At 46.0% G+C, this 26,912-nt stretch overlaps 1 protein-coding gene across 1 annotated transcript in view; it reads left to right on the top strand.

Moving 5' to 3' along the window:
• Positions 1–26,912, top strand: part of slc6a11 (solute carrier family 6 member 11) — a 186,155-nt gene that overhangs the window by 45,867 nt on the left and 113,376 nt on the right. Inside the window, exon 7 of the mRNA XM_033037252.1 lies at positions 25,588–25,722. Coding sequence (XP_032893143.1) covers positions 25,588–25,722 — 135 coding nt within the window. The remainder of the gene's footprint in view (positions 1–25,587; positions 25,723–26,912) is intronic.

The raw sequence follows: 26,912 nt of genomic DNA, 5'->3' as shown, positions 1-26,912 counted from the left end.
GAGTTACTCCAGCATTTTGTGTCTGTCCAGTTTAAACCAGCATCTGCAGTTCCTTCCTACAGCATAGAAGGAGGCCATTTGGCTCATTGGGTCCTTGCCGGCTCACAATCAAGCAATCCCATTGTGCCATTCCAGCTAGCCATGGTTTAATTCCCTACAGCCCTAATGCTTTCTTCTCTTGCATGCACACTCCTTTAATTATTTTGTAAGGTGCGGTTTTCAAAACCCAGTTAACCTACATGTACATCATCAGGATGTGGGTGGAAATACAAGCATCCGGCGGAAACCTGCAGAGTCACATGGGGAACGTCTCAGCTGCATTCCCACAGGCGGGTATAAACCCAGGCCTTGGAACGGTGGGGTAGCCGTACTAACTGCTGCACCACCATGCCATCCAAACCTGGTCAATGTGTCTAATGCTGGATGGCAGATATCTGCTGAGCTGTGGGTGAAATGGAAGGGGGGTCAGAGTATGAGTGCAAGTTTAGAGTCATGGAATTATATAGCATGGAACCAGGCCATCATAACCAAACCGACCTTCATATACCTACCTACAATCATCCCAATGGGCCATAGCCATCTATGTTTAGCTATTCAAGTGTCTAGTCAAATATCTTTAATGTTGTGAGAGTACCAATGTCCATCATCTCAGGCTGTGTGCTCGAGATTGCAAAAACCCTCTTGGTGCAAAAATCATCCTTTTATCCCCTCCAGCTCTCTTACTCCTCTCCCGCATGTTTTAGACTTCTCAGTAGCGGGAACAGGTTTCTCATTATCCTATTCGGTTATGCCTTCGTAGTTTTGTATATCTCTATCAAGTGCCCCCACAGCTTGCTCCACTCCAGGGAAAATAAACTGCCTATCCAGTCTACCCTCAGAATTAAAACTTTAATTCCCAGGCCAACATGCCTGCTGTATCTGTGTGGGGAGCATGCAGGTACAGCAGGCAGTGAAGAAAGCGAATGGCATGTTGGCCTTCATAACAAGAGGAGTTAAGTATAGGAGCAAAGAGGTCCTTCTGCAGTTGTACAGGGCCCTAGTGAAACCACACCTGCAGTATTGTGTGCAGTTCTGGTCTCCAAATTTGGGGAAGGACATTCTTGCTATTAAGGAAGTGCAGTGTAGTTTCACAAGGTTAATTCCCGGGATGGCGGGGCTGTCATATGTTGAAAGAATAGAGCGGCTGGGTTTGTATACTGGAATTTAGAAGGATGAGAGGATATCTTATTGAAACATATAAGATTATTAAGGGATTGGACACGTTAGAGGCAGGAAACATGTCCCCAATGTTGGTGGAGTACAGAACCAGGGGCCACAGTTTAAGAATAAGGGGTAGGCCATTTAGAACTGAGACGAGGAAAAACATTTTCACCCAGAGTGTTGTGAATCTGTGGAATTCTCTGCCTCAGGCCAATTCTCAGGATGCTATCAAGAGAGAGTTGGATAGAGCTCTTAAAGATAGCGGAGTCAATGGATATGGGGAGAAGGCAGGAACGGCGTACTGATTGTGGCTGATCAGCCACGATCACAGTGAATGGCGTTGCTATCTCGAAGGGCCGAGTGACCTACTCATACTCCCATTGTGTATTGTCTAAACCCTCTCCAGGGCAAACATGACCTTTTTGTGATGTGACAATCAGAGCTGCTCACTGTACTTTGGCGGTGGCAAAACAAAGGTTTGATAACATTGCACCTTGACCTCTGTGCTCCAGTATTCTATTTCCCAGCTAATAAAGGTGATTATCCTGTCCCCTTCCTCACCATCCTGTCTGCCTTTGCTGCCACCTATAGGGATCCATGGACCTGTACACCGAGATCTCTCTGTTCCTCAATACAATCTAGGATCCCATCATTCGCAGCAGCTTAGTTTAGTTTAGGGATACCACGTAGAAACGGGCCCTTTGGCCCACCGGGTCCGTCCCGGCCAGCAATCCCCATTGCACTAGTACACACCAGGGACAATTTATACCGAAGCCAATTAATTTGCAAACCTACACCTCTTTGGAATGTGAGAGGAAGCCAGAGCACCCGGAGAAAACCCACGCGGGTCACCGGGAGAATGTACAAACTCAGAACAGACAAGCACCCGTAGTCAGGATGGAACCCGGATGTCTGGCGCTGTAAGGCAGCGACTCTCCCGCTGCACCACCATGCCGCCTGTGAGTACATATCCCATTCTTCTTGGATCTCCCAAAATGCATAACTTTTTCTCTTATTGGGAGCAAATTCCTTCTGTCATATCTTTGCCAGTGTGGATTAATTCTGTCGGTCAGGATTTTCTTCCTTGCAACTTCTCAGCTACTGACATCAGTCTCACCGGCCCGCAAATACTTGGCTTATCCCTGCTGCCTTTCTTGAATAAATGACATTTGCTGCGAACCAGTCATCCGGCACCTCACCCGTGGCTAACATGGATTTGGAAATCTCAGCCTAAACCCCAGTAATCTCCTGCCGATTCTGTCACAAGCCCTGTCAGATAATAACTGGGTGATGTTTCGTTTTCATGCAACAGTGTTCTTTCAACTTCGAGCAGGTTAAATTCCACATGTTTCTGACTTCCCTTACAATAAGCGAGTTCGGTATTCCATTAAACGCAAGGAATCATGGGATTTGTCAAAGGTCATTCGAGGAAAACAAAGTGAACGGGGATGCCAGGTAGCGGGAGAGCGGGGTGTAACAGCGAGAGAGCGAGGGAGAGAGGGGGGGCAGATGCGATGTGGAGACGGTGAGAGGTGGGGGAGGGAGAGCGGGGTGTAACAGCGAGAGAGAGAGAGAGAGGGGGGCAGATGCGATGGGGAGACGGTGAGAGGTGGGGGAGGGAGAGCGGGGTGTAACAGCGAGAGAGAGGGGGGGCAGATGCGATGGGGAGACGGTGAGAGGTGGGGGAGGGAGAAGGGGGTGAAAGATGTGCGTATTTGTGTTTTTGCTCACAGATGTGTTTAGTTTAACATTCCACAGGGAGTGCCGGGGTTTGCACGTTGATTGCAGAGGCGGGCAATGTCCCCCAGTCCCTCCCTCCAGTCCGGGTCAGGGGGATTGGGGGGGGGGGGGGGGGGGGGGGAGGGATTGTCCTAGCGCCAGGTAGTACTTGCGGAGACGGGGTGTCCGGGACCTGCAGTGAAGCCGCGATAGAGAGTTCCTCTCTCCCCATCTCTCCCTGCCGCCTCGCCTTTACCCGCAGACAGGCGTCGCTCTGTAGGAAGGAACTGCAGATGCCGGTTTACACCAAAGTTAGACACAACGTGCTGGAGTAACTCAGCGGGACAGGCAGCATCTTTGGAGAAAAAGAATAGGTGATGTTTTGGGTCGAGACCCTTCTCCAGAGATGTTGCCTGACCCGCTGAGTTACTGCAGCATTTTGTGTGAATCTCCATTGATGACTGGTGCTTGGCTTTCGCCGGCACTGAGGGGGTTAACCGACAGCCACTGGATCAGGCGAGAGGTACAGCTGAAGGTCCCCGGTGGGGAACGGGTTCCTCGGGAGTCGGATTCCAGAGTTGAGCTGGAGTTAGCGCTTCTTCTCCACACTCGCTGTAAGCCTGGGGCCGCCACTGCTCCGGGCCGGTGTCCCGTCAGTCCAGGGTCACCCCGGACATCTCCGGCCACCCCCGGACAGGGGTGGGACACTCGGGAGGGGGCAGGGACGATAGTGAGACTCCGTTCACAAATCTGCCTCCTGGGGTTATGCAGGAGAAGGGGATTAGTGTCGCTAACTCCAGTAACAATTCAACAGCGCTTGCAGCGCCGGAGACCCGGTTCGATCCTGACTACGGATGAAACGCAAGTCTATATACACGCAGCAGCTCAGCTGCCGAGAATGTTTATCTCGAGTGACCTATGACCTGGGCATGCGCAGTTGAAATACCGAACTCACTTACTGAATCTCCATTCCTCTTCTGGTCTTATTTCCACCCCCCCTCCCTGGTAGCACATCACCCCATCCTCAACTCCAAATTGCCAGAGGAGGTTTACAAGAATGATTCCAGGAATGAGTGGGTTGGCACATGATGAGCGTTTGACTGCACTGGGCTCCACTCACTGGAGTTTAGAAGGTTGGGGGGATCTCATTGAAACTTACCAAATAATGAAAGGCATAGATAGAGTGGATGTGGAGAGGATGTTTCCACTGGTGGGAGAGTCTAGGACCAGAGGTCATAGCCTCAAAATTAAAGGATGCTCTTCTAGAAAGAGGGTGAGGAGGAACTTCTTTAGTCAGAGGGTAGTTAATCTGTGCAACTCATTGCCACAGAGGGCTGTGGAGGCCAAGTCAGTGGATGTTTTTAAGGCAGAGATAGACAAGTTATTGATTAGAACGGGTGTCAAGGGTTATGGGGAGAAGGCATGAAAATGGGGTTAGGTGGCAGAGATCAGCCACGATTCAATGGCGGAGTAGACTTGATGGGCCGAACTCCACTTCTATAATTTGTGAACTTGTGGAAGCTGAGGTTACAAATTAAACGTACGCCTCTTTCTCAGTATGGAGTGCTACCAGTCCACACAACTAAAGCATTGTTGTGTAGGATCGAACTGCAGATGCTGGTTTACACCGAAGATAGTGATACAAAACGCTGGAGTATCTCAGCGGGACAGGCAGCACCTCTGCATAGAAGGAATGGGTGAGGTCTCGGGTCGAGACCTTTCTTCGGACTGAGAGTCAGGGGGAGAAGGAGACACAGAGATATGGGAGGGTAAGGTGTAAAAACACTGACCAAAGGGGACGATGTCCAAATTGCCATATCTGCTTGAGATGAGATTAGCCTCAAGGAACTCCTGCACTCTCTGCCTGCTCTAACTGCTTTGTCTGGTGGGGTTCCTGCCTGGGCAGCCATTGTGTGGAGTGTCTTGTTCATTAGACATACTATCTCAGCATCTCGGATGCTTCATGGTGAATCCTTCTGCACCTTTATCCGAGCAATATAGTTTGTCAGAAACTGTGGCTGGACACAATTCCCTGGCTCAAGGTCACACTGGAAAAGTGTCCCCAATTTCCTGCATGTATACAGGAGGAGCATTAATGTGGCCAAGTTCTCCAGTCATAAATCACCCTTGAATTACCTGAGTTCCTGCACCAGCCCTGCTATAAAGTGCCGATTTGTGGATTGGTTTTGTCGTGACTGCCGTTAATCATCCCATACTCAAACGCTCCTTGTCAAAGTACTTGCTCAGAATTTAGAATTTTACCAGTATTTAGTTTTATGTAGGAAGGAACTGCAGAGGCTGGTTTACACCGAAGATAGACACAAAATGCTGGAGTAACTCAGCGGGACAGGCAGCACCAGTCTGAAGAAGGGTCTCGACCTGAAACGCCATCCATTCCTTCTACCCAGAGATGCTGCCTGTACGGTTGAGTTACTCCAGCATTTTGTGTCTATCTTTAGTTTAGTTTATTGTCACATGTACTGAGGTTCAGTGAAAAGCTTTTGTTGCATGCTAACCAGTCAGCGGAAAGACAATATATGATTACAGTCGAGCCATTCACAGTGTACTGATACATGATAAAGGGAATAACGTTTAGTGTGAGATAAAGTCCAGTTAATTCCAATCAAAGAGGGTCTCCAATGAGGTAGCTAATTCAGGACTGCTCTCTTGGTGTGGTAGGGTTATTCCATTGCCTGATAACAGCTGTGAAGAAACTGTCCCTGAATCTGGAGGTGTGCTTTTCTACACTTCTATATCTTTTGCCTGATGGGAGAGGGGAGAAGAGGGAGTGGCCAGGGTGTGACTTGTCCTTGATGATGCTGCTGGCCTTGCCAAGGCAGCGTGAGGTGTAAATGGAATCAGCGGAGGTTGGTTTGTGTGATGGCCTGGGCTGCGTCCACAATTCTCTCCAAGTATGAACGGTGGATGGTGAAGATGATCATGTGGAAGCTGGAGTAAGATCTGTTTATTTTTTATCTAAAGTGGATGATGTTGTCATTATAATGATATTTCATTAACAACTTTACGGCCTATAGAAATAAATCTTACATTATTAGTTTGAAAATAAATATCATATATAAGTGTCTATTACTTTTATCCATCTCTGGTTTGGTCTTGCGATGTATGATTTTTCTTCTTAATCAAACTACTGTAAATTAATTGCATGCAAAAGAAATAGATTAATTTCAATTATGTGTCTCACTTATTTAGGCTAAAGAGTTGAAGTTAACTGATGTGCGGAGTTTGATTAATAAATAATTTCTCATGCGTGTCATAACATTCAGTGCTGGTAAATAATTAAATCTGATGAGGCTAGAATGATATGGATTATAACTTGCCCGAAGCTTAAAGAACACTGTTGCATAAGAAAACGAACAGCCATTTAGTTCTCTGCCATCCATCATCACTCAGTTATTATTTGGCATGGCTTTTAATTTAGGTATTTACCTATTTGTTGCCATTTTGTGAAAGTCGTGTATATTTTTTGTTTGATAGCTAGAATGGGGGTAAAAGGGCTGAATGGTCTGCTTTTCTGCAAAGGTCAACAAGAATAAACATTACATACCTTGCATGCAAATAGTGTGAATCTGCCGGCAGAATGTAACTTTTTTGTTTAACCGATAAGCAGTTCAGATTTGTTTAACCGATAAGCATTTCAGATGCCTCACCCGCTGAGTTTCTCCAGCATTTTTGTCTACCTTCGATTTTCCAACATCTGCAGTTCCTTCTTAAACATTAAGCAGCTCAGATTTATCGGCCAGTTAGAAATCAGTTTGAAGAAGGGTCTCGAACCGAAACATCACCCATTCCTTTTCTCCAGAGATGCTGTCTGGCCCGCTGAGTAACTCCAGCTTTTTGTGTCTATCTCTAGAAATTATTATTTTCCTGCTTCACTGATTACCACAAATTTGAAACTGTTTTTGAATGCTTAACGGAGTAAAACAAGACGATCAGTACTGGAATGTTTTGCTGTCACATTCCCACTGGGGTTGTATGCGGCTGCAATCTGCATTCAGGCATCGCATATACCTGCACAGAGCATATGATATTATTATGTGCTGCTGCTTTGGACAGATTGCCTGCAATAGACAGCTGCTGCAGCTATTGTGCCCTTTCTGCACTGACCCCATTATTCTGAATAATTTGCCAGCAGCACTGGGCCTGAAATGATAAATTCTCCCAAAAGGCTGCAGCCTTTTGAAAATATCTACCAGCTATCAAAACACTCAGCTGCCATGCAGACCCAGGGGGAAGCATGGCCAGAATAGAGGCTTATTTAGTTTGTCTGCGATTTCATTTGGGAAAACCAGGGCCGGGTAGTAATTCATCCTCTCCCCAACAATTGACCTTTCTGGTGGGATGCAGGTCTTGTACAGTTTTCCTTCAATAACAATTAAGATCTTATGTCTTAGGTAGGAAACTAATATGAAAATTTAACCAGGGGGGCCTCATCCCATCCAGCGAATTTTAACACAGAGCATGCCGTCTCCAGCCAGACTTTCTTTGCAACCATCATAATTTGAGGAAGGACATTCCTGCATTTGAGTGAGTGCAGCGTAGGTTCACGAGGTTAATTCCCGAGATGGAGGGACTGTCAAATGATGAACGAATGGAGCGACTGGGCTTGTATTCACTGGAATTTAGAAGGATGAGAGGGGTCTTATAGAAACATAAAATTATTAAGGGATTGGACACGCTAGATGCGAGAAACATGTTCCCTATGTCAGGGGAGTCCAGAACATGAGGCCACAGTTTGAATAAGGGGTAGGCCATTTAGAACTGAGATGTGGAAAAACTTTTTCACCCAGAGAGTTGAGAATTTGTGGAATTCTCTGCCGCAGAAGGCAGTGTTGGCCGATTCACTTAATGCATTCAAAAGAGAGTTAGATGGAACTCTCGGGGCTAGCGGAATCAAGGGATATGGGGAGAAGGCAGGAACGGGGTGCTGATTGTGGACGAACACCCATGATCATGTTGAATGGCAGTGCTGGCTCGAAGGGCCGAATGGCCTACTCCTGCACCTATTGTTTATGTATCGTGTAGCCATCTTTCCACTGAGATAGCAGATAGCAGATTGAGGGTTCAAATCCCACTTGAGCATAAAATATTTAGAATATTTAGGCTAAAATTATTTAAACTATATTAAAATATTTAAGGCGGCGTATATTACAGTGTTTGACACGCCGGAGACCCGGGTTCGATCCCGACTACGGGTGCTGTCTGTACAGAGTTTGTACCTCATCCCCATGACCTGCGTGGGTTTTCTCCAAGATTTGCGGTTTCCTCTGCACATTCCAATGACACAGAGGTTTGTAGGTTAATTGGCTTGGTATAAATGTAAGTTGTCCCTAGTGTGTGTAGGATAGTGTAAATGTGCGGGAGACGCTGGTTGGTGCGGACTCAGTGGGCCAAAGGACCTGTTTCCACGCTGCATAAACTAAACTAAAAAATAAACATGGCAACATTTCAGAGATAACAATGTCGTGATCGCCAGATAACCTTTTTCTAATGATGGTGGTTGACTGAAATAATATTGGCCAGAACTCTTAAGTCCATCGGGACTGGAGGGCTTAAGTTCTCAAGAGAGGTTGGATAGACTGCGACTTCTGTCCTTGGAGCATAGACGGCTGAGGAATGACCTTGCAGAGATAGATAAAATAATGAGTGGTGTAGATAAGGCGGATGTTCAAGGTATTTTTTCCCAGGGAAGGGGTGTCTCAATCTGGAGGACATATATTTAAGGTGAGGGGGAAAGATTTAAAAGGAACTTGAGGTTCAACTTTTTCCACACGGAATGCGGTCCTGAGGTCATAAGTGATAGCAGCAGAATGAGGCCATTCAGCCCATCAAGTCGACTGCCATTCAATCATGGCTGTTCTATCTCTCCCTCCTAACCCTGTTCCACCATGCCCTTCTGTGTGTGGATTGTCTGCCAGGTTTTTACCATGAAAATGCCCTCAGTTCAATCTCACGCCACTTGTTGAATACTTTTAATCGCCAGCACAGGATTGACCACTATCTGTGTGGAAAAGGATAATCTTTTACATCTTTCCCCTCTCGCCTTAAATAGGTGCCCTCCAGATTGAGACACCTCTGCCTAGTGCAAATTGGAGGAACAATATCTCATATTTCGCTGGGGCAGCTTACACCCCAGTGGTATGCCTTTAACTTCAAGTAACCCTTGCTTTCTCTCTCTCTCCATCCCTCCCCCTTCTCAGTTCTCCGACTAGTCTGACTGTCCTCATTTACATTTTATATCTGTTTGCTTTGTTGTTTCCTTCTCCTTGCTAACAGTGATCTAGTCTAAATGTTCCTTGATCTACACCCCCTTTATCTCTTTTTCACACCTCGCACTTCCTTACCTCCGTATCTCCCTCTCCCCTGACAGTCTGAAGAAGGGTGTCGACCCGAAATGTCACCCATTCCTTCTATCCAGAGATGTTGCCCGTCCTGCTGGGTTAATCCAGCATTTTGTGTCTCTGCAGTCCACTAAGTAATATTGTTGCTTCACGGGTATTGTTCTTTGTGGAGTTTCTCCCAGTGACTGCGGGTTTCCCCCGTGTGCTCCAGTTTCTTCCCACGTCCCAAAGGCATGCTCGTTGCTACGTGCCAATTGATTGCTGCAAATTACCACTGGTGTCGGTGGGCAGAAGGAGGATCAAGGAGGAGTTGATCAGCTTGAGAGAGAGAAGGAAGAGGTTACAGGGAAATACGTGGCTGAACAGGGAGTGAAAAGCAAACTGCTGGGGGCTCGGTGGGCCGAGCAGCGTCTGTAGGGGGGAGAGGGGAGGCGATGGTCGATGTTTTAACTGGAAACCCTGCCTCGAGACTGGTGGAGTGGGATTGCTCTTAGAACAGATATAGATTTCATGAGTCAAATGGACTCCTTTTATGACATGAGGAATACAAGAAAGACCTTTATTTACCTCGGGGAAACCCGTTCCTTTACATAATAATTGCTCATGCTTCCAGATCTGAAAATTAAAAAATATATATTCCTTGTAGGGATGAATAAGCAGAATGTCAACTCCTACCTGATGTTTATACTCCCAATTGATATTAGACGTGGGTGGGATGATGATGCCACTGTAATAAGAAGCAGCATTCAGTAGTAATCCAGATGATGTATTCAAGAGAGAGTTAGACAGAGAGCTCTTAGGGCTAATGCAATCAAGGGATATGGGGAGAAAGCAGGAACGGGATACTGATTCTGGATGATCAGCCATGATCACATTAAATGGCGGTGCTGGGTCGAAGGGCCGAATGGCCTACTCCTGCACCTATTTTTTATGTTTCTATGATCTCTCGGTAAGAAGCAGTTCAGTGATGTGTTAGTAAAGTGAAGTACAATAAACCATGATGGAACATGATGGCCATTGTATCACGATGGCATCAACTGTTGATATTGGTCAGATTCAATGAAATTGTAGAACCGACTGAAAAACAGCGAGAGCCACCAAAAATCTATGACGTTGTGGTCGATACTTTCTTTATTTCAGTGACATGGTCCTCTCATGGCTAAATATAATTAGCAGGGCTCGAAATTAGCGGTTGCCCGGGTGCCACTGACCACCCAAAGCGCCGCCGGGCAACCTAAACACCGAGTCATTTTGCCCGGCTTGGCAACCAGATACTGGTTTGTACGAAGATAGACACAAAAAATTGGAGTAACTCCGCGGGGCAGGCAGCATCTCTGGAGAAAAGGAACGCAACGTTTTGTGTCGGCGGTGACGGCTGTATTGCGTGGGAAAGATACTAGGTGCGTGGTGACGAAGGGTCGGAGCGAATGACGGGCCCCGCACAGTGGCAGCAGCGGCCGCGACAGCGGCTCCATCTCCTCCTCCTCCCGCCCCCCGCCCGCCCTGATAGCGGCCGCTGCTTGCAAACCCGCTAACGGCACTTTAAAAAAAAAAACCCACCCGCACGCCAAGGCCGAGAGGAGGGAGGGAGGGGAAGGCCTCGGCGTGCGGGAGAGGTTTTTTTTTTTAAAGCGCCGTTAGCGGGTTTGCAAGCAGGATGGAGGAGGAGATGGAGCCGCTGTCGCGGCCGCTGCTGCCGCTGTGCGGGACCCGTCATTCGCTCCGACCCTTCTGAAGCAGCTGCACCAAAGATACCATAGCTATAGGATCTTTGAGCTGCCCCGCACCTTGCTGTTGGCTGGCGGAGGCGGTGGCGAGGAAATCCCAACGGCCAAGGCAGCGGGGCGATGTTGTCCGAGGAGCGCTGACCTTCCTTCCTCCCCACCTCTCCCCCCTTCTCTCTCTCTCTCTCTCTCTCTTGTACGCCGCCTCCACTCCCCCCCCCCCCTTAATCCTGGGACCCCCTCTTCTACATCCTGCACTGATCCCCATTCCCGCCTCTATTCAGTCCTCACTGACATCCCCTGTGCTCCCCTCCCCACCCCCCCCCCCAATCTATTCATCCTGCGCTGATCACCCTATCCACCTCGCATTGATTCTCCTGCCACCTTGCACCTTCCCCCATTCATCCTGTAGTGATCCCCCATTCATCCTACACAGACCCTCCGATCCACACTGTACTGACCCCCCCCCCTCCCCATTCATCCTGCGCTGATCTCCCCTCCCCCCGATCCATCCTGTACTGATCCTCCCATTCAAGAAGAATGGGTGGAACAGTCTGAAGATGGGTCTCGACCCGAAACGTTGCCTATTTCTTTCGCTCCATAGATGCTGCCTCACCCGCTGAGTTTCTCCAGCACTTTTGTCTACCCCCATCCATCCCGTACTGAACCCCCCCATTCAACACCACTGACATCCCCCATGCTCTCCCCTCACAATTTTACCTACTCCAACCAACACGTACTAATTCACCTGCCTCAATCCATCCATTCTGCACCGACTGCCTTCTAACCCCCCACACCCCCACCCCCATCCCTCCCCACCATCTATCCACCCCGCACTGATTCACACACACACCCCCCTCCCTGACCCTATTGGCCTGGAAATGTCTTCAGAGCGAACATTGACTATGTTTGATAACAGAATGCAATCAAATGTGTTTTAATTCCCAATGTTATTATTTGTTTTAATCCATAAAGATGGATTAATTCAATCGTGAACACGTGAAACATTAAAACCGCAGTGTTCGATAGTCACTGCTGCCGTTGACATGTTATTACAGAATTCATTTTAACGGCAAATCAATGCTCTTAATATGGAGTATCAGTACTGTAGTTATTTAATGAGCAACATTCACAACTATACGTACGCATATATGTTACCATGGTCCAGGATTTATTGACACAGGTTGATCATACGCTGAATAATCCAACCACATTTTTGTTTGGAAGTGGAAAGAACTAATAGAAATTGCATTAATTGCAATGTGTAAAAAGAGTTGAGATACTGTCTTATAATGTTTGCTACATGTCATTGTGGGATATATCATGTCTTGAATGGTGAATTAGTTTGTGACTTTATTTGAAGCAGAAATAATATGTGAATGCTTAATCGAGTATAATTCCGACTGGTATCTGCGCGCTTCGTCCGAGCACATTATCGCACGCGTCATGCAAGCCATCTTAAATGTCCACCTAAACTGTTATTTGGCAACCTAAAAAGCTGCCAAGGTTGCCCGGCTGGCAACAGGGAAAAAAGGTTAAGCAAGAGCCCTGATTAGGTCTTAACCCAAAACATCACCTATCCATATTCAAGAAGGAACTGCAGATGCTGGAAAATCGAAGGTAGACAAAAGTGCTGGAGAAACTCAGCGGGTGAGGCAGCATCTATGGAGCGAAGGAAATAGGCAATGTTTCGGGCCGAAACCCTTCTTCAGTCTGAACAAGGGTTTCGGCCCGAAACGTTGCCTATTTCCTTCGCTCCATAGATGTTGCTTCACCCGCTGAGTTTCCCCAGCACTTTTGTCTACCTATCCATATTCTCCAGAGTCTCCGGAGTAGCACGGTGGTGCAGCGATAGAGTTACTGCCGTTCATTGCCAGAGACCCGGGATCGATCCTGACTACGGGTGCTGTCTGTACAGAGTTTGTAAGTTCTCCCCGTGACCTTCCTGGGTTTTCTCCGGGTTCCCCGGTTTTCTCCCATATTCCAAAGACGTGCAGGTTTATAGGTTAATTTGCTTGGCATGGTTGTAAATTGTCCCTGGCATGTGTAGGACAGTGTTGGCGTGCAGGGATCGCTGTTCGACGAGGACTCGTTGGGTCGAAGGGCCCAGTTTCTGCTCTGCATCTCTGAACTAAACTAAACCTGCTGCGATAGTTCAGCATTTTGTGTCCTTTTGCGTATTAACCAGCATCTGCTGTTCCTTGTTTCCAAATATAACTCCTCACACTTTCTGCCCTGTGCAGGCGCTGCAGCATGGCGACGATCAGGAAACACAATGTATTTCCAACTCGGCACCATGTGGGCCTCAGTGGAAAATCACAGCAGTTGTTGTTCCCCTACATGGTTTTCCCCTATTGTTGGGGATGGGAATGTTCATATGCCATATGTATGCGGTCATATGTGATAGGAGTAGAATTGGGCCATTCGGCCCATCAAGTCTACTCCGCCATTCAATCATGGCTGATCTATCTCTCCCTCCCAACCCCATTCTCCCGCCTTCTCCCCATAACCTCTGATACCCGTATGCGAATGTTCTTGGAACTCCCCTCATTACCTTGGCAGTTGGGGCCAAGGAAAGAACATTCACGTCGCGGCCCTGTTTCCACCAATCTTTCCACCATCATGCACAAGAAGCACAAGAAGCGACAAGACAGACACCATTGCATGCAGATGTCGAGAAGTGTGTTCAGCTCTGGCTGAACAACTTCTAATTTTGTGTGTGGACTCTATAAGAAGAAGAAGATCTTGGCTGTTTAACCTGTTCAGTGCCACCCCCAAGTATAATCAGGTCAGAGTATACAAGTGAAAAAAAATCTTGGTTCTGAACAGGTTAATTGTTAACAGGATGTGGTAAGCGTTGATCTGGTTTGATTGTTATGGGTTTTTCAACTCTTCCACACGGCTGATTCCATTCTATTGTTTAGCAGGACTGTAGTCCCCTGTTGTTGCTTCTGGGTCTCCAGACGTTTCGCCAGTGCTGAGATTTTCAGCTTTCCTTGGTTGCTCCTGAAGTCTCCAGGTCTCTATCCACAGGTCCCAAGGCCTCTGGCCTCCTTGGCTGCTCCATGCTTTTCCAAGTCCCGAAGTCTGAAGAATGGTTTTGGCCCGAAACGTTGCCTATTTCCTTCGCTCCATAGATGCTGCTGCACCCGCTGAGTTTCTCCAGCACTTTTGTCTACCCATGCTTTTCCAATCCTCCTTTCTGCCAGACTGGAGATCTCAGCTTTCCATCTTGGCCGGGCCCTAAATCTCCAGCCTCCCTCTTGTCCACATCTGAAGCCTCTGCCTCTTTTCCTGCTGGTCTCCACATCTGTCCTGACCACCCATTCCTGACCGATCTATTCTTTGGAGCAGACATTTAATAGCAAGTAATTATTATTTCTGCTCTATATTAATGTCTTATCGAAAACTCCACCACGATGTTTGGAGCCCATCCCACCATTCATGTATCCTGAGCGATGTTACCTCCTGATAATTCCTTTTAAGGTTTTAGTGTGAGGATATTTGGTTCTTAAACTGATGCTTGTAATTTTATCATCTTGCAGTGTTGCTAAACATGATTACCCATAGGAGATGAGACCAACCTTATATCGCTGCCAGATTGAGGCCGCAATAACTATGTTCTGGCAACATGGGAACATCTTTAGCGGAGAGAAAAGAAGCTACTTTTCAGCTTCAAAATGTCGTTGCCTTAGAATTAAAGGACGTTCTTTTAGGAAGGAGATGAGGAGAGATTTCTTTAGTCAGAGGCCACAGAAGGCTGCGGAGGCCAAGTCAGTAGATATATTTAAGGCAGAGATAGATAGATTCTTGATTAGTATAGGTGTCAGTCAGAGGTTATGGGGAAGAGGCAGGAGAATGGGGTTAGGAGGGAGGAATAGGTCAGCCATGATTGAATGGCAGAGTAGACTTGATGGGCTGAATGGCCTAATTCTCCTCCTATCATATGATCTTATAAAAACTTTATTTTAGTTTAGAGATACAGTGCGGAAAAAGGCTCTTCAGCCCACTGAGTCCGCACAAATCAGCAATCCCCGCACATTAACATTGCCCAACAAACACCAGGGACATTTTTTACATATAAACGGCTGTTTAATCTTACCTTACCATCAAACAAGGTCCATTCTGAACTGTGTCTCTTGGGTTGCGTGGACAATGCTGACTCTGCTTGTTATATCCAGCCAGACTCCCTATACAGTTTGGAATTGGATTTCCCCCTGTCCCATGCAGGATAGAATGTGTCGTCTGGGCTTGTGTTCACTGGAATTTAGAAGGATGAGAGAGGATCTTATAGCAACATATAACATTCTTAAGGGATTGGACAGGCTAGATTTGGGGAAAATGTTTCAAATGTTGGGGGAGGCCAGAACCAGGGGGTCACAGTGTAAGAATAAGGGGTAGGCCATTTAGGACTGACTTTTTCACCCAGGGAGATGTGAATCTGTGGAATTCTCTGTCACAGAGGCAGTTGAGGCCAATTCACTGGATGTTTTCAAGAGAGAGTTAGATTTAGCTCTGGGCTAATGAAAACAAGGTTTATGGGGGAAAAGCAAGAATGATTTTGGATGATCAGCCACAATCATATTGAATGGCCGTGCTGGCTCAAAGGGCCGAGTGGCCTACTCTTGCACCTATTTTCTATGTTACTATAGCTTTCTTTTCCTGGAACTGCTTTCTTGGATTTCCTCCTGCCCTTTCCTGGATTTCCTGCATTAGCAGGTCCAAATATTTGCATTGTACAAGTATATCAGCTCACACCTACAAGAAAGAAAGATCATCTCGACAGGAATTTTCTTTCATGATTCTGTTCCTTGCTCTCCTTCCTGGTTGCCCCACCTCTACAAATGTGGAAGTAGAACTTTGTAGCCAAGTGAACCGAAATAACTCCTGGCTTTCATGCTTGCAAAACGTGTCTATTGGTTCCGACATGCTTGCAAAAAGTGTCTTTTGGTTCTAAAATGCTTGCAAATAGTGTCTCTTTTGGTTCTAAAATGCTTGCAGAAAGTGTCTCTATTGGTTCTAAAGCTTGCAAAAAGTGTCTATTGGCTGTTGTTGGTGGTGGTAACTGCTTTGAAAGGCTGCCCTGCAAAAAAAAATGGCTGTTGGTGGTGGTAACTGCTTTGAATTTTGAATTTGAATTTGAATTTAGTTTGAATTTAGTTTTATTTGTATAGGGACAGTGCATATTAATAAACATTTACATGTAATATGCAAGATTGTAGCCAGTAGCTAATTTCCATCTTTAGTCCCTCTGGTAAACAAGGTAAACACATCACAACACAATCAATCAATAAGAAAAGAGACAAAACAAAAGACAAAAACAAAATAAAACAAACAATATGGTTTAGCCTGCAGTCATAACATAGAATAAATAACAAACACTCAACACAGTTTAAAGTCCCAAAGTCATTGTCACTTCCCTCCTTGCTCTCCCTCTGCGCTGAGGCAATCCAAGCCTCCGATGTTATGACCCGCCGGGTGATGGTAGGTAAGTCCCGCGGCTGAATCCGAGCTCCGCAAACGGGCCGGTTCAAACTCCGCGGCCCGGGGCGGTCAAAGCTGCCGAAGCTGCCGTCCTCCAATCCAGCGGACGCAGCTGTAGTTGCGGGAGCTCCGGAAAACAGAACTCGAGCTCCCGATGATGTCGTCCACTGGCCCGCGGCCGAGCCTCCGAGGCTCCAAAGGCGGGTCGGAAGCTGTGTCGCACTGCAACCACAGCCCCGAAGTCGGCCAGGCTCACATTGGTAAGTCCTGGCTCTGCCTCCACAGCCTCGAGGTCGGTCGCAGTTGGAGGCCGCCAGCTCCGCGATAGGCCTCAGCGCAGACGGACACGGAGACGGGGATACGGCAGGAAAGGTCTCATCCCCCCGAAGGAAGTCAAAAAACATGTTACACCCACACCCCCCCCACACATACACAGCTAAATAAACCAAAATAAACTGTAAAAAACAGGACAAAAGAAAACAAAAAACAGAATAGACAAACGGACTGCAGGCGAGCCGCAGCTGCAAGGCAGCGCCGCCACTCCCACGCCTTTAAAAGGCTGCACTGCAAATAAAATGGCTATTAGTGGTGGTAACTGCTTTGAAAGGCGGCTGCACTGCTGAAAAATGGCTATTGTTGGTGGTGGTAACTGCTTTGAAAGGCTGCACGGCAAAAAAAAATGGCCGTTGTTGGGGGAAACTTGACAACTTCCTGTTTGCACGAATATTGATTTTAGATAAAACACTACCTCTTATAGCTGTGATTTTTGACCATCTTACTCAGTTCCTCGCCACTCATCAGGTGCAGAGGATTCATCCCATCAATTAAAAATAAAAGTGGTGTTAGTGTGAAAAAGCATTTTTGAGAATCTCTCTACTGTCAATCATGCCATGAAGGCCATGCCCCTTCCAGTTGGGAGGGATTATAAAACCCATAAGTGTCGGTGTGGCTCAGTCTCTGCAAGATGGGGGAGAGAGAGGTCACGACTGTCTGAGCTGTGAATCAACTGAACACACTGAATGTCTACTGAACTGTGAGTGTGGTGTTTTGTGTGGTTTTATAGTGGTTTCTATGTTGGTTTCACCCTGATTGAAATGGTATGAAACTGCATTTGAATGTGGTTGTCTTGCACCCTGCTTGAAATGGCATGAAACTGCACTAACATTTGGTGGCCTTGCACCCTGCTTGAAGTGACATGAAACTGCACTTGAATTCGGTGGCCTTGCACCCTGCTTGAAGTGGCATGAAACTGCACTTGAATTTGGTGGCCTTGCACCCTGCTTGAATGGCATGAAACTGCACTTGAATTTGGTGGCCTTGCACCCTGCTTGAAATGGCAGGAAACAGCACTTGAGTTTGGTGGCCCTGCACCCTGCTTGAAGTGGTATGAAACTGCACTTGAATTCGGTGGCCTTGTAGCCTGCTTGAAGTGGTCGGAAACTGCACTTGCATTCGGTGGCCTTGCACCCTGCTTGAAGTGGTCGGAAACTGCACCTGAATTTGGTGGCCTTGCACCCTGCTTGAAGTGGTAAGAAACCGCACTTGAATTTGGTGGCCTTGCACCCTGCTTGAAATGGTAGGAAACTGCAATTGAATTTGGTTGCCTTACACCCTGCTTGAAATGGAATTTCAAAGAATGGCCGTGAGTCAACTGTTAGTCCACCAGCCCTTAGTGAGCTGCCAGCACATCCGGCTTGAGTGACTGAGCTGCCACCTCAAGAATCCATTTGGCCCACAATGTCCATACTAACCAGTCCCTTCAGCCCACAGTACCTATACTGCATCGGGGGACCAGCCCTCCCGTGTGTTTGGGTCCCACTTAGTCTAGTATATCTATATAATTAAAAGTCTAAACTTGACCACTTCCTGTTTGCACTGTATATTGATTTTAGAAAAAACGCTACCACTTACGGCTGTGATTTTTGGCCAGCTTACTCAGAGTCCCTCTCCAGCTGTCAGGGCCAGAGGATTTTTCCCATCGATGAAAAATAAAAAACTTATTAATGTTTAAAAAATGTTGAGAATCTCTCTCCTGTCAATCACGCCAGGAAGGCCATGCCCTTTCTGGTAGGAGGGGGAGGAGCTATAAAACCCGGAAGTGTGGGCGTGGCTCAGTCTCTGCAAGATGGGGGAGGGAGAGGGTCACGACTCTCAGCCTGAGCTGTAAATCTACAGAATACTGAGAATACTGACCTGCGAGTGCCCTTTATGTGTTTTTAAACTGTGCCTTTTGCACCTGTGTGCCTTTTGCAACTGTAAAAAAAGATGAAAATGTCTAAAATTGATTGTCCACCCTCTCCCCCTTTTCTCTCACAGTCTCTCACCTGTTTTCGGCAGAATTTCTGGCAGTTTCTGAGCTGCCAGCCTGCCAGGCCTGAGTTAGTGAGCTGCCAGGCGTAACTAACTGAGCTGCCAGTCCAAAGAATCCATTCGGCCCACAATGTCCATACTAGCCCTCTGGAAACCAGTCCCTTCAGCCCACAACACCAGTGCTAGCACAACAGAAAGCCCCCCCCCCCTCCCCACACTGGCCAGCTATCTTGGAATTGGTGGAGAGGTGGAATATTGTATTGGGGGACCAGCCCTCCCGTGTGAACATGGGACCCAACTGGTCCCACTTAGTGTAGTTATCTATATAATTAAAAGTCTAATCTTGACCACTTCCTGTTTGCGCTGTATATTTATTTTAGAAAAAACGCTACCACTTACGGCTGATTTTTGGCCATCTTACTCAGAGTCCCCCTCCACTCATCAGGGTCAGAGGATTTTTCACATCGATGAAAAATAAAAGACTTATTAATGTTTAAAAAATGTTGAGATTCTCTCTCCTGACAATCACGCCATGAAGGCCCCGGCCCTTCCGGTGGGAGGGGGGAGGGACTATAAAACCAGGAAGTGTGGACGTGGCTCAGTCTCTGCAAGATGGGGGAGGGAGAGGTCACGACTCTCAGTCTGAGCTGTAAATCAACTGAACACACTGAATTTCTACTGAACTGTGAGTGTGGATTTTATGTGGTTTTTATGTGTTTTTTTACGTGGTTTCTACGTGCTTTTATGGTGGTTTTATGGTGGTTTTAGCCTGCTTGAAATGTTATGAAACTGCATTTGAATTTGGTGGCCTTGCACCTTGCTTGAAATGGCATGAAATTGCATTTGAATTTGGTGGCCTTGCACCCTGCTTGAAATGGTATGAAACTGCACTTGAATTTGGTGGCCTTGCACCCTGCTTGGAATGGTATGAAACTGCACTTGAATTTGGTGGCCTCTGGAGAGAAGCAATGGATGACCGGCAGCATCTCTGGAGAGAAGCAATGGATGACGTTTCAGGTCAATACCCTTCTTTTCAGACTGAAGAAGAGTCTAGACACGAAATGTCACCCATTGCTTCTCTCCAGAGATGCTGCCGGTCCCGCTGACTTACTCCAGCTTTGTGTCCATCTTCAAATGACGTCACGTGCTCCAGACGGCTGTGCGTACGCATGTAATCGCGCCCGACCTTCGCAGGACCGTCTCGGCTCAACGCGACCACAAGGTCGTGTAATGTGTGTGCCAAGGACACGTAAGTGGGACAGGCCCTTAAGAATTTCATTGTTCTGTCTGGGGACAATGACTATGAAGAACTCTTGACGCTTGATCAATATCTCGCCATTCCCTGTTGTTGATTGCAAGGCAGGCATTTTAGTAACAAAGCAAGGGTTTCTTCGTTGTCAGTGTAGATACGAGCATTTTAGTCCAGATTTAGTCAAATTAACTGAATTTTGTTTTCCAACATACCAGGCAAGATTGGAGATCAGACGTCTGGGTCATAACTGCTGGCCTTTGTGTTATTAGTCCATCATCAAATGATATTTCTTGGAAGCAATGAACTTAAATAAAACCAGCTTGCTACACTTACGGTTGGAATTGGTGACCAATGCCATGGGCAATTGAACCAACTGGCCCCTATTACTTAGGGTCTCCGTCCCTCCCCCTCCCTAGTCGTGTTAGTTTCACTGGCATCCTGGTGAGTTTCATTGTCTAAAACTCATTTTCACCTAGCCCACAGCTAACAATGGACAGTTTCCTTCATCATCATTACTTTTTTGCATGTCTTTCATTTCTTTGTTTTATATCTCTCTACATCGCCATCAATATATTTTGTTTTCCTTTCCCCTGACTCTCAGTCTGAAGAAGGGTCTCGACCCGAAAAGTCACCCATTCCTTCTCTCCAGAGATGCTGCCTGCCCCGCTGAGTTACTCCAGCATTTTGTGTCTGTTGTTGAATTACTTTTGTTGTTCCCAGTAGACGTGAGTTCCCATCCTTTGTTTTTAGGGATAATTCGGCTCAGAGATGTTCAGGACTCCTAATGTCCTTGACCAGACCTGCCCTAAAACCCTTCATCATCACCACTTACTTTACAAGTGGCCTCCTGTTTAACACCATCAATTATATGGTGACGCAAGCAACTGCTGGAACCTTGGTGGAAACTTGAGGAAAACACAACGTGCTGGAGGAACTCAGCGGGTCAGGCATGGTCAGTGGAGGGACATTCTTCAGACTGATTCAATCCAAAGAACTGTTCCAACCTGCAATGTCTCCTCTCTGTTCCCACCCCACAGATGGTGCCTGACCTGCTGAGTTCCTGCAGCATTTTGTGTTTTGGCCATCAATTATAACTGAGCTACCTCGACGGTATCTACAAATCAGTGCTCCTAAGTCAGGAGTGCCTTGAACAAGTGTGTGATTAGTGGACAGTATACTTATCACAAAAATATAGCCACATATGTGCGGCAAACAATTTTCAAATCTTATGTTCTATACATTGTCGGCGGCATGTCTGCATACTGCTGGCGTGTACAACTCTCACAATCATGCGCAATTGGTAAAATTCCTCTTGTAATGTTCCAAAATACCCAATTGATACCAGCGTACGTGTATGGAATAGCCATAGGTTTGTAACATTTGCCTCTTCAAACTATGAATGTTCTTGCAATTTCTGGAATACAAAGGGCAGCATGGTGGCACAGCGGTAGAGTTGCGGCCCTACAGTGCTTGCAGCGCCAGAGACCCGGGTTCGATCCCGACTACGGATGCTGTCCGTACAGAGTTTGTACGTTCTCCCTGTGACCTGCGTAGGTTTTCTCAGAGATATTCGGTTTTCTCCCACATTCCAAAGACATACAGGTTTGGATGTTAATTGGCTTGGTATAAGTGTAAATTGTCCCTCATGTGTGTAGGATAGTGTTAGTGTGCGGGGATTGCTGGTCGGCGCGGACTTGTTGGGATGAAGGGCCTGTTTCCGCGCTGTATCTCTAAACTAATTGGGAATGTGGAAATCTTGAAACTGTCTTTCATGGGGGTTCCTGCTCCTCCGTGTGGAATGGCCGTGCCAGCTCTCCAAGCAATCCTTGAGTTTTCTCGCACAGTTGTGGTAGCTTCCTTTATTACAAATATTTATCCAACCTGCCTTATTGCTATTATTTTGTGCCTCAACCACCTCTTGTGACAGAGCCTTCCAAACTCCGGTAGGCCTGTCCTGGGAAATAAACCTCCGTTAATTCAGGCTTCAGCGGCAAAACTCTTCTAAATGAAAAGATTTTTCCATAATTTAATTTTCCTAATGAGTTGTGGAGTTTATGAAGTTTATGTGATAGGAGAAGAATTAGGCCATTCGGCCCACCAAGTCTACTCCGCCATTCAATCATGGCTGATCAATCTCTCTCTCTAAACCCCATTCTCCTGCCTTCTACCCATAACCCCTGACACCCGTACTAATCAAAAATCTATCTCTGCTTTAAAAATATCCATTGACTTGGCCTCCACAGCCTTCTGTGATTCACCACCCTCTGACTAAAGAAACTCCTCCTCATGTCCTTCCTGAAAGAATGTCCCTTAATTCTGAGGCTACGACCTTTTGAAGCTAAGAAGTAGCTTCTATTCCCCACGTTAAAGATATTCTCTTGCTACCAGTGGCATAGTTATTGTGGACTCATCCTGGTAGCGATATAAGTTTAGTCTCATCTGCTATGCGGATGAGATGTCTAGCCACACTGTAACATGATAAAATTACAAGCATCAGCTTAGGAATCGAATATCCTCACACTAAAACCTTAAAAGGAATTATCAGATGGTAACATAGCTGCAGGCTACATGATCCCAAAATGGTGGTGGAGTGTAAACATTGTGATGGAGTTTTCGATAAGTCATTAAAATAGTGCAGAAATAATAGTTACTTGCTATTAAATGGCTGCTCCAAAGACAGATCGGTCCAGAAACGTCCTTTACCTCTTAGGCTATGACCTCTGGTCCTAGACTCTCCCACTAGTGGAAACATCCTCACCACATCCGCTCTATCCAGGCCTTTCACTATTCGGTAAGTTTTAATGAGAAGTGTAGGAAGTGTGTTTCTATAAGTAGTCCACAAGAAGAATTGATGCTGATTGAATATGCTTTACAATAGTACTGTGCATCCAAACTGAATCTATTGAAGTCAATGGAACGGAATTTTGGGGTGGTTTCGGTTTAGGGTTTAGATTTATTATTGTCACGTGTATCAAAGTACAGTGGAAAGCTTTGTTCTGCATGCTATCCACACAGACAGGTCATAGAGTGATACAGTGTGGAAACAGGCCCTGCGTCCCAACTCGCCCACACCGGCCAACAATGTCCCAGCTACCCTAGTCCCACTTGCCTGCGCTTGGTCCATATCCCTCCAAACCTGTCCTTATCCATGTACCGTATGCCATACATATACGCAATAAACTTAAACACAATAGATAGAACTAAGGTAACGATACAGAATGCAGAATATAGTTCTTAATGTAGTGCACCAGTTCCATAGACCAAGTCCAGTGTCCACAATTAGGTTAATCAGACAGTACCCTGCCCATTGAAAAGAGCATTCAAGAACTTGATTACAGTGGTTTAAAAGCTGCTCCTGAGTCTGATGTGCATTTTCAAGCTTCTGTGCCTTCTGCGGGATGGGAGCTGGGAGAGAATGAATGAATGAACTAATACTTTATTGTCACATGTGACAAGTCACAGAGAAATTCTTTCCTTGCATATACCCAAGGTATGACCGGGGTGAAACAAGACTTTGATAATGTTGGCTACTTTTCTGCGGCAGTGTGGAGTGTAGATGGAGTCAGTGCTGGGAAGTCTGGTTTGGGTGATGGACTGGATTGCATCTACAACTCTCTGCAATTTCTTGTGGTCTTGGGCAGAGTTATTCCCAAACCAAGCTGTGATACAACCGGACAGTACGCTTTCTATGGTGCATCTGTAGATGTTTACAAGAGTAACATTGGTGTGTAATATTTAGTGCCATTAACTGTAGATTTTGTTTTTGGCAAAAACACAAAGTGCTGGAGGAACTCAATGGATCTGGCGGTATCTGGGGAGGGAATGGACAAGCGTTGTGTTGGTGAAGATCTTTCCTCAGACAGCTTGAAGAGTCTGAGGCAAGGTCCTGACCCAAAACGTCATCTGTCCATTTCTTCCCCAGGTACTGCCTGACACGCTGAGTTCCTCCAGCACTTTGTGTTTTGCTCAGATTGCAGCACCGGCACTCTTTTGTGCCTCTATTAATCTTTTGGCAATGGACTTTTCTGTTTAAAGGAGAACGGGGCAAAAATGTGCGGGTTTTCTTCGTAATCTGAACAGCCGTAGCCGTGCATTTCTGAATGACATAACACGTGTAATAGAATTTTGCATTTTTCTAATATCACTTCACATAGTCCAGGCATTTTTTGAATTGTGAATTATGTGAAGCTATCTTTGGAAAAAAAAAACACACACAACCACAACTTTAATTGTGTCTGCCAACACAGCAGATGATGCATGAGATGGAACAGGCAGCAGATAATTATAGGCCGGATCTCACTGACTTGACAGCCAGGAGTTGTGAAGGGAACTCACTGACTTGACAGCCAGGAGTTGTGAAGGGAACCTCCAGCTATTAGACGTTGATACACCAAGAAGTCTCAAATTTCCGTTCCTGTGCCATCAAACACAGATGTCCACTGCTTGCCAAAGGTTTGATGCCAGTGTATCTGACTGTCTGTTCTGTTGTTAGACTCGCAACTGAGATCAGTGGTGGGGCAGTGATTCCCTGAGGAAACTCTTGTGCATTTTGCACCTAGCTTTCATCTTTAGGGTAGGCAGAAAGGGCAAGAGATTAAAGACTCCATTAATTTGAGTGGGGTCACCAACCCCATGGAAAAGTAAGTGAGTGTAAGTGTTTTATGTAATTTGCTGTATTTTTTAAAATATTTTAATTTATTCGTTGATGTATTAAAGTATTTTTAGCAAAATGCATTTTCTAAATTAAATTCTGAATAGTTTTCTAAGCAGGCCAATATTTTTAATGAGAGTTAATACTGTTAAAACGTTTATGACAATCAGCAAGCTGTGAAACGCAGTCAGGACCTTGTGAAGGACTGCAGATGCTGGAACCTTGAGCGCTAGAGTAATTCAGTGGGTCAGGTGACATCTCTGGAGTGCCTGAACCGTCTAAGACCTCAGGACATGTGGCCCAAAGCCCACTTTCAGCAGAAAGCTTATTCTACCTAGAAAGGCAACTATCAGTCATAGTCATAGAATGATACAGTGTGGAAACAGACCCGTCGGCCCAACTTGCCCACACCGGCCAACATATTCCAGCTACACTAGTCCCACCAGCCCTTGTTTGGTCCATATCCCTCCAAAGCTGTCCTATCCATGTACCTGTCTATCTGTATCTTAAACGTTGGGATAGTCCCTGCCTCAACTATCTCCTCTGGCAACTTGTTCCATGCACCCACCACCCTTCGTCTGAAAAAGTTACTCCTCGGATTTCCATTCAATCTTTTTCCCTTCACCTTGAACCTATGTCCTTTAGTCCTCGATTCACCTACTCTTGGCAAGAGACTCTGTGCATCTAACCCAGTCTATTCCTCTCATGATTTTATACACTGAAGAGTTAGCTTGTTCAGCCGCCCTATCCACAAAAGGTGTGTGTAGACCAAAGGGACTGTGGGCTGAAATTTACTCAGTGGGCCTTGTCCAGGAATATTAGCCTATTATGGTTTCACTGGAGAATGGTTGAAAGGCAGAGCTAATATGTTGTACCTTTTGTTCCTAGGTGGTGTATGTAACAGCAACGTTCCCCTACCTGATGCTGCTGGTTTTGTTGATTCGAGGAGTGACTCTACCTGGAGCTTCAGAGGGAATAAAGTTTTACCTTTATCCAGACATCTCCCGTCTGTCAGATCCTCAGGTAGGAAGAACAAGTGCAAATATTATTTATCAGTTCCCTCTTCACCCTTCTGGTAATGAACAGAGGTAATATTCCAACCTCATACGTGAAAGTTAAAAACCGAGAACACAACTCCTGTAAGTATAGTTTATTGAATGCATATTGTAAATAAAATGGCATGCAATTAATCACCTGCTTATACAGTTGTTGTGGTAATTATGTTGCATTGAAGATTAATAGCCTGAAAGCAGACGAAGACTGCACTACAACATGTTTTTTTATAAATTAAATAGTTTACTCTTTTTAATCCACAATGCTGAAGAAGGGTCTCGACCCGAAACGTCACCCATTCCTTCTCTCCAGAGGTGCTGCCTGTCCCGCTGAGTTAAGGGCCTGTCCCACTTTCACAACCTAATTCACAACCTTTTTTGCTCGTGGACATTTTTCATCAGGCTAGAAAAACGCCCCGACCTACATGATGCCACGAGTACCTACGACTAGCAACACAACCTACCTACGACTTACTTACGACCTCATGGCGACCATGCTGCAAGTATGAGTCAAGGGCAAACTCGGCAGAGGTCGTGAAAGTGGGACAGGACTTTTACTTCAGCATTTTGTGTCTATGCTGGTTTCTTGTTCACTTCCCGACAAGCGAACACACTAATTCTCAACAAGCATTTATGGTCATATTGGAAAATAAAAATTTCTCTTACAGGATTCTTTTGTTACCTTCAACTGTGATTATAATATTTGGTTACGATTCTCTGGGATATTTGCATTTTCTGTTGTTGGTTTTATTTGAGTCTTGCCGAGTAGAATAGTTAAATGAATCTAATTAGTTAAATTAAGGAATCATCGAGTCACTGGCAGACAAAAACTGTGTGTGGGCTTAGTGTAGCTTGTAGCCTGGTGAAAGACAAAGTATGATCCAATAGACCCAAAGTACAGTTGTTCTTATAAATATTTTAACACAAATAAATTAGTTCCTATTTTTTAAGACTTTCGGCTCATAGAATTCCTTGAGTAACGATGGTTGAAAACAACTCTCTGTCTCAACTTTGTTTAATTTGCAGGACCCTTTATACTGAACAGCAATAGCCATGTTAAATCAGATAATCAGTTGCCAGATCTCTTATGGTGGCTGTCTCCTGCTGTCATGTGGGAAAATAATATGTGACTTTCCTTTTGAAATTTCAATTGTGATGATT

This window comes from Amblyraja radiata, chromosome 18 (assembly GCF_010909765.2).
Source record: "Amblyraja radiata isolate CabotCenter1 chromosome 18, sAmbRad1.1.pri, whole genome shotgun sequence".
Lineage (NCBI taxonomy): Eukaryota > Metazoa > Chordata > Chondrichthyes > Rajiformes > Rajidae > Amblyraja > Amblyraja radiata.
This window is presented reverse-complemented; position numbering and strand designations above follow the sequence as displayed.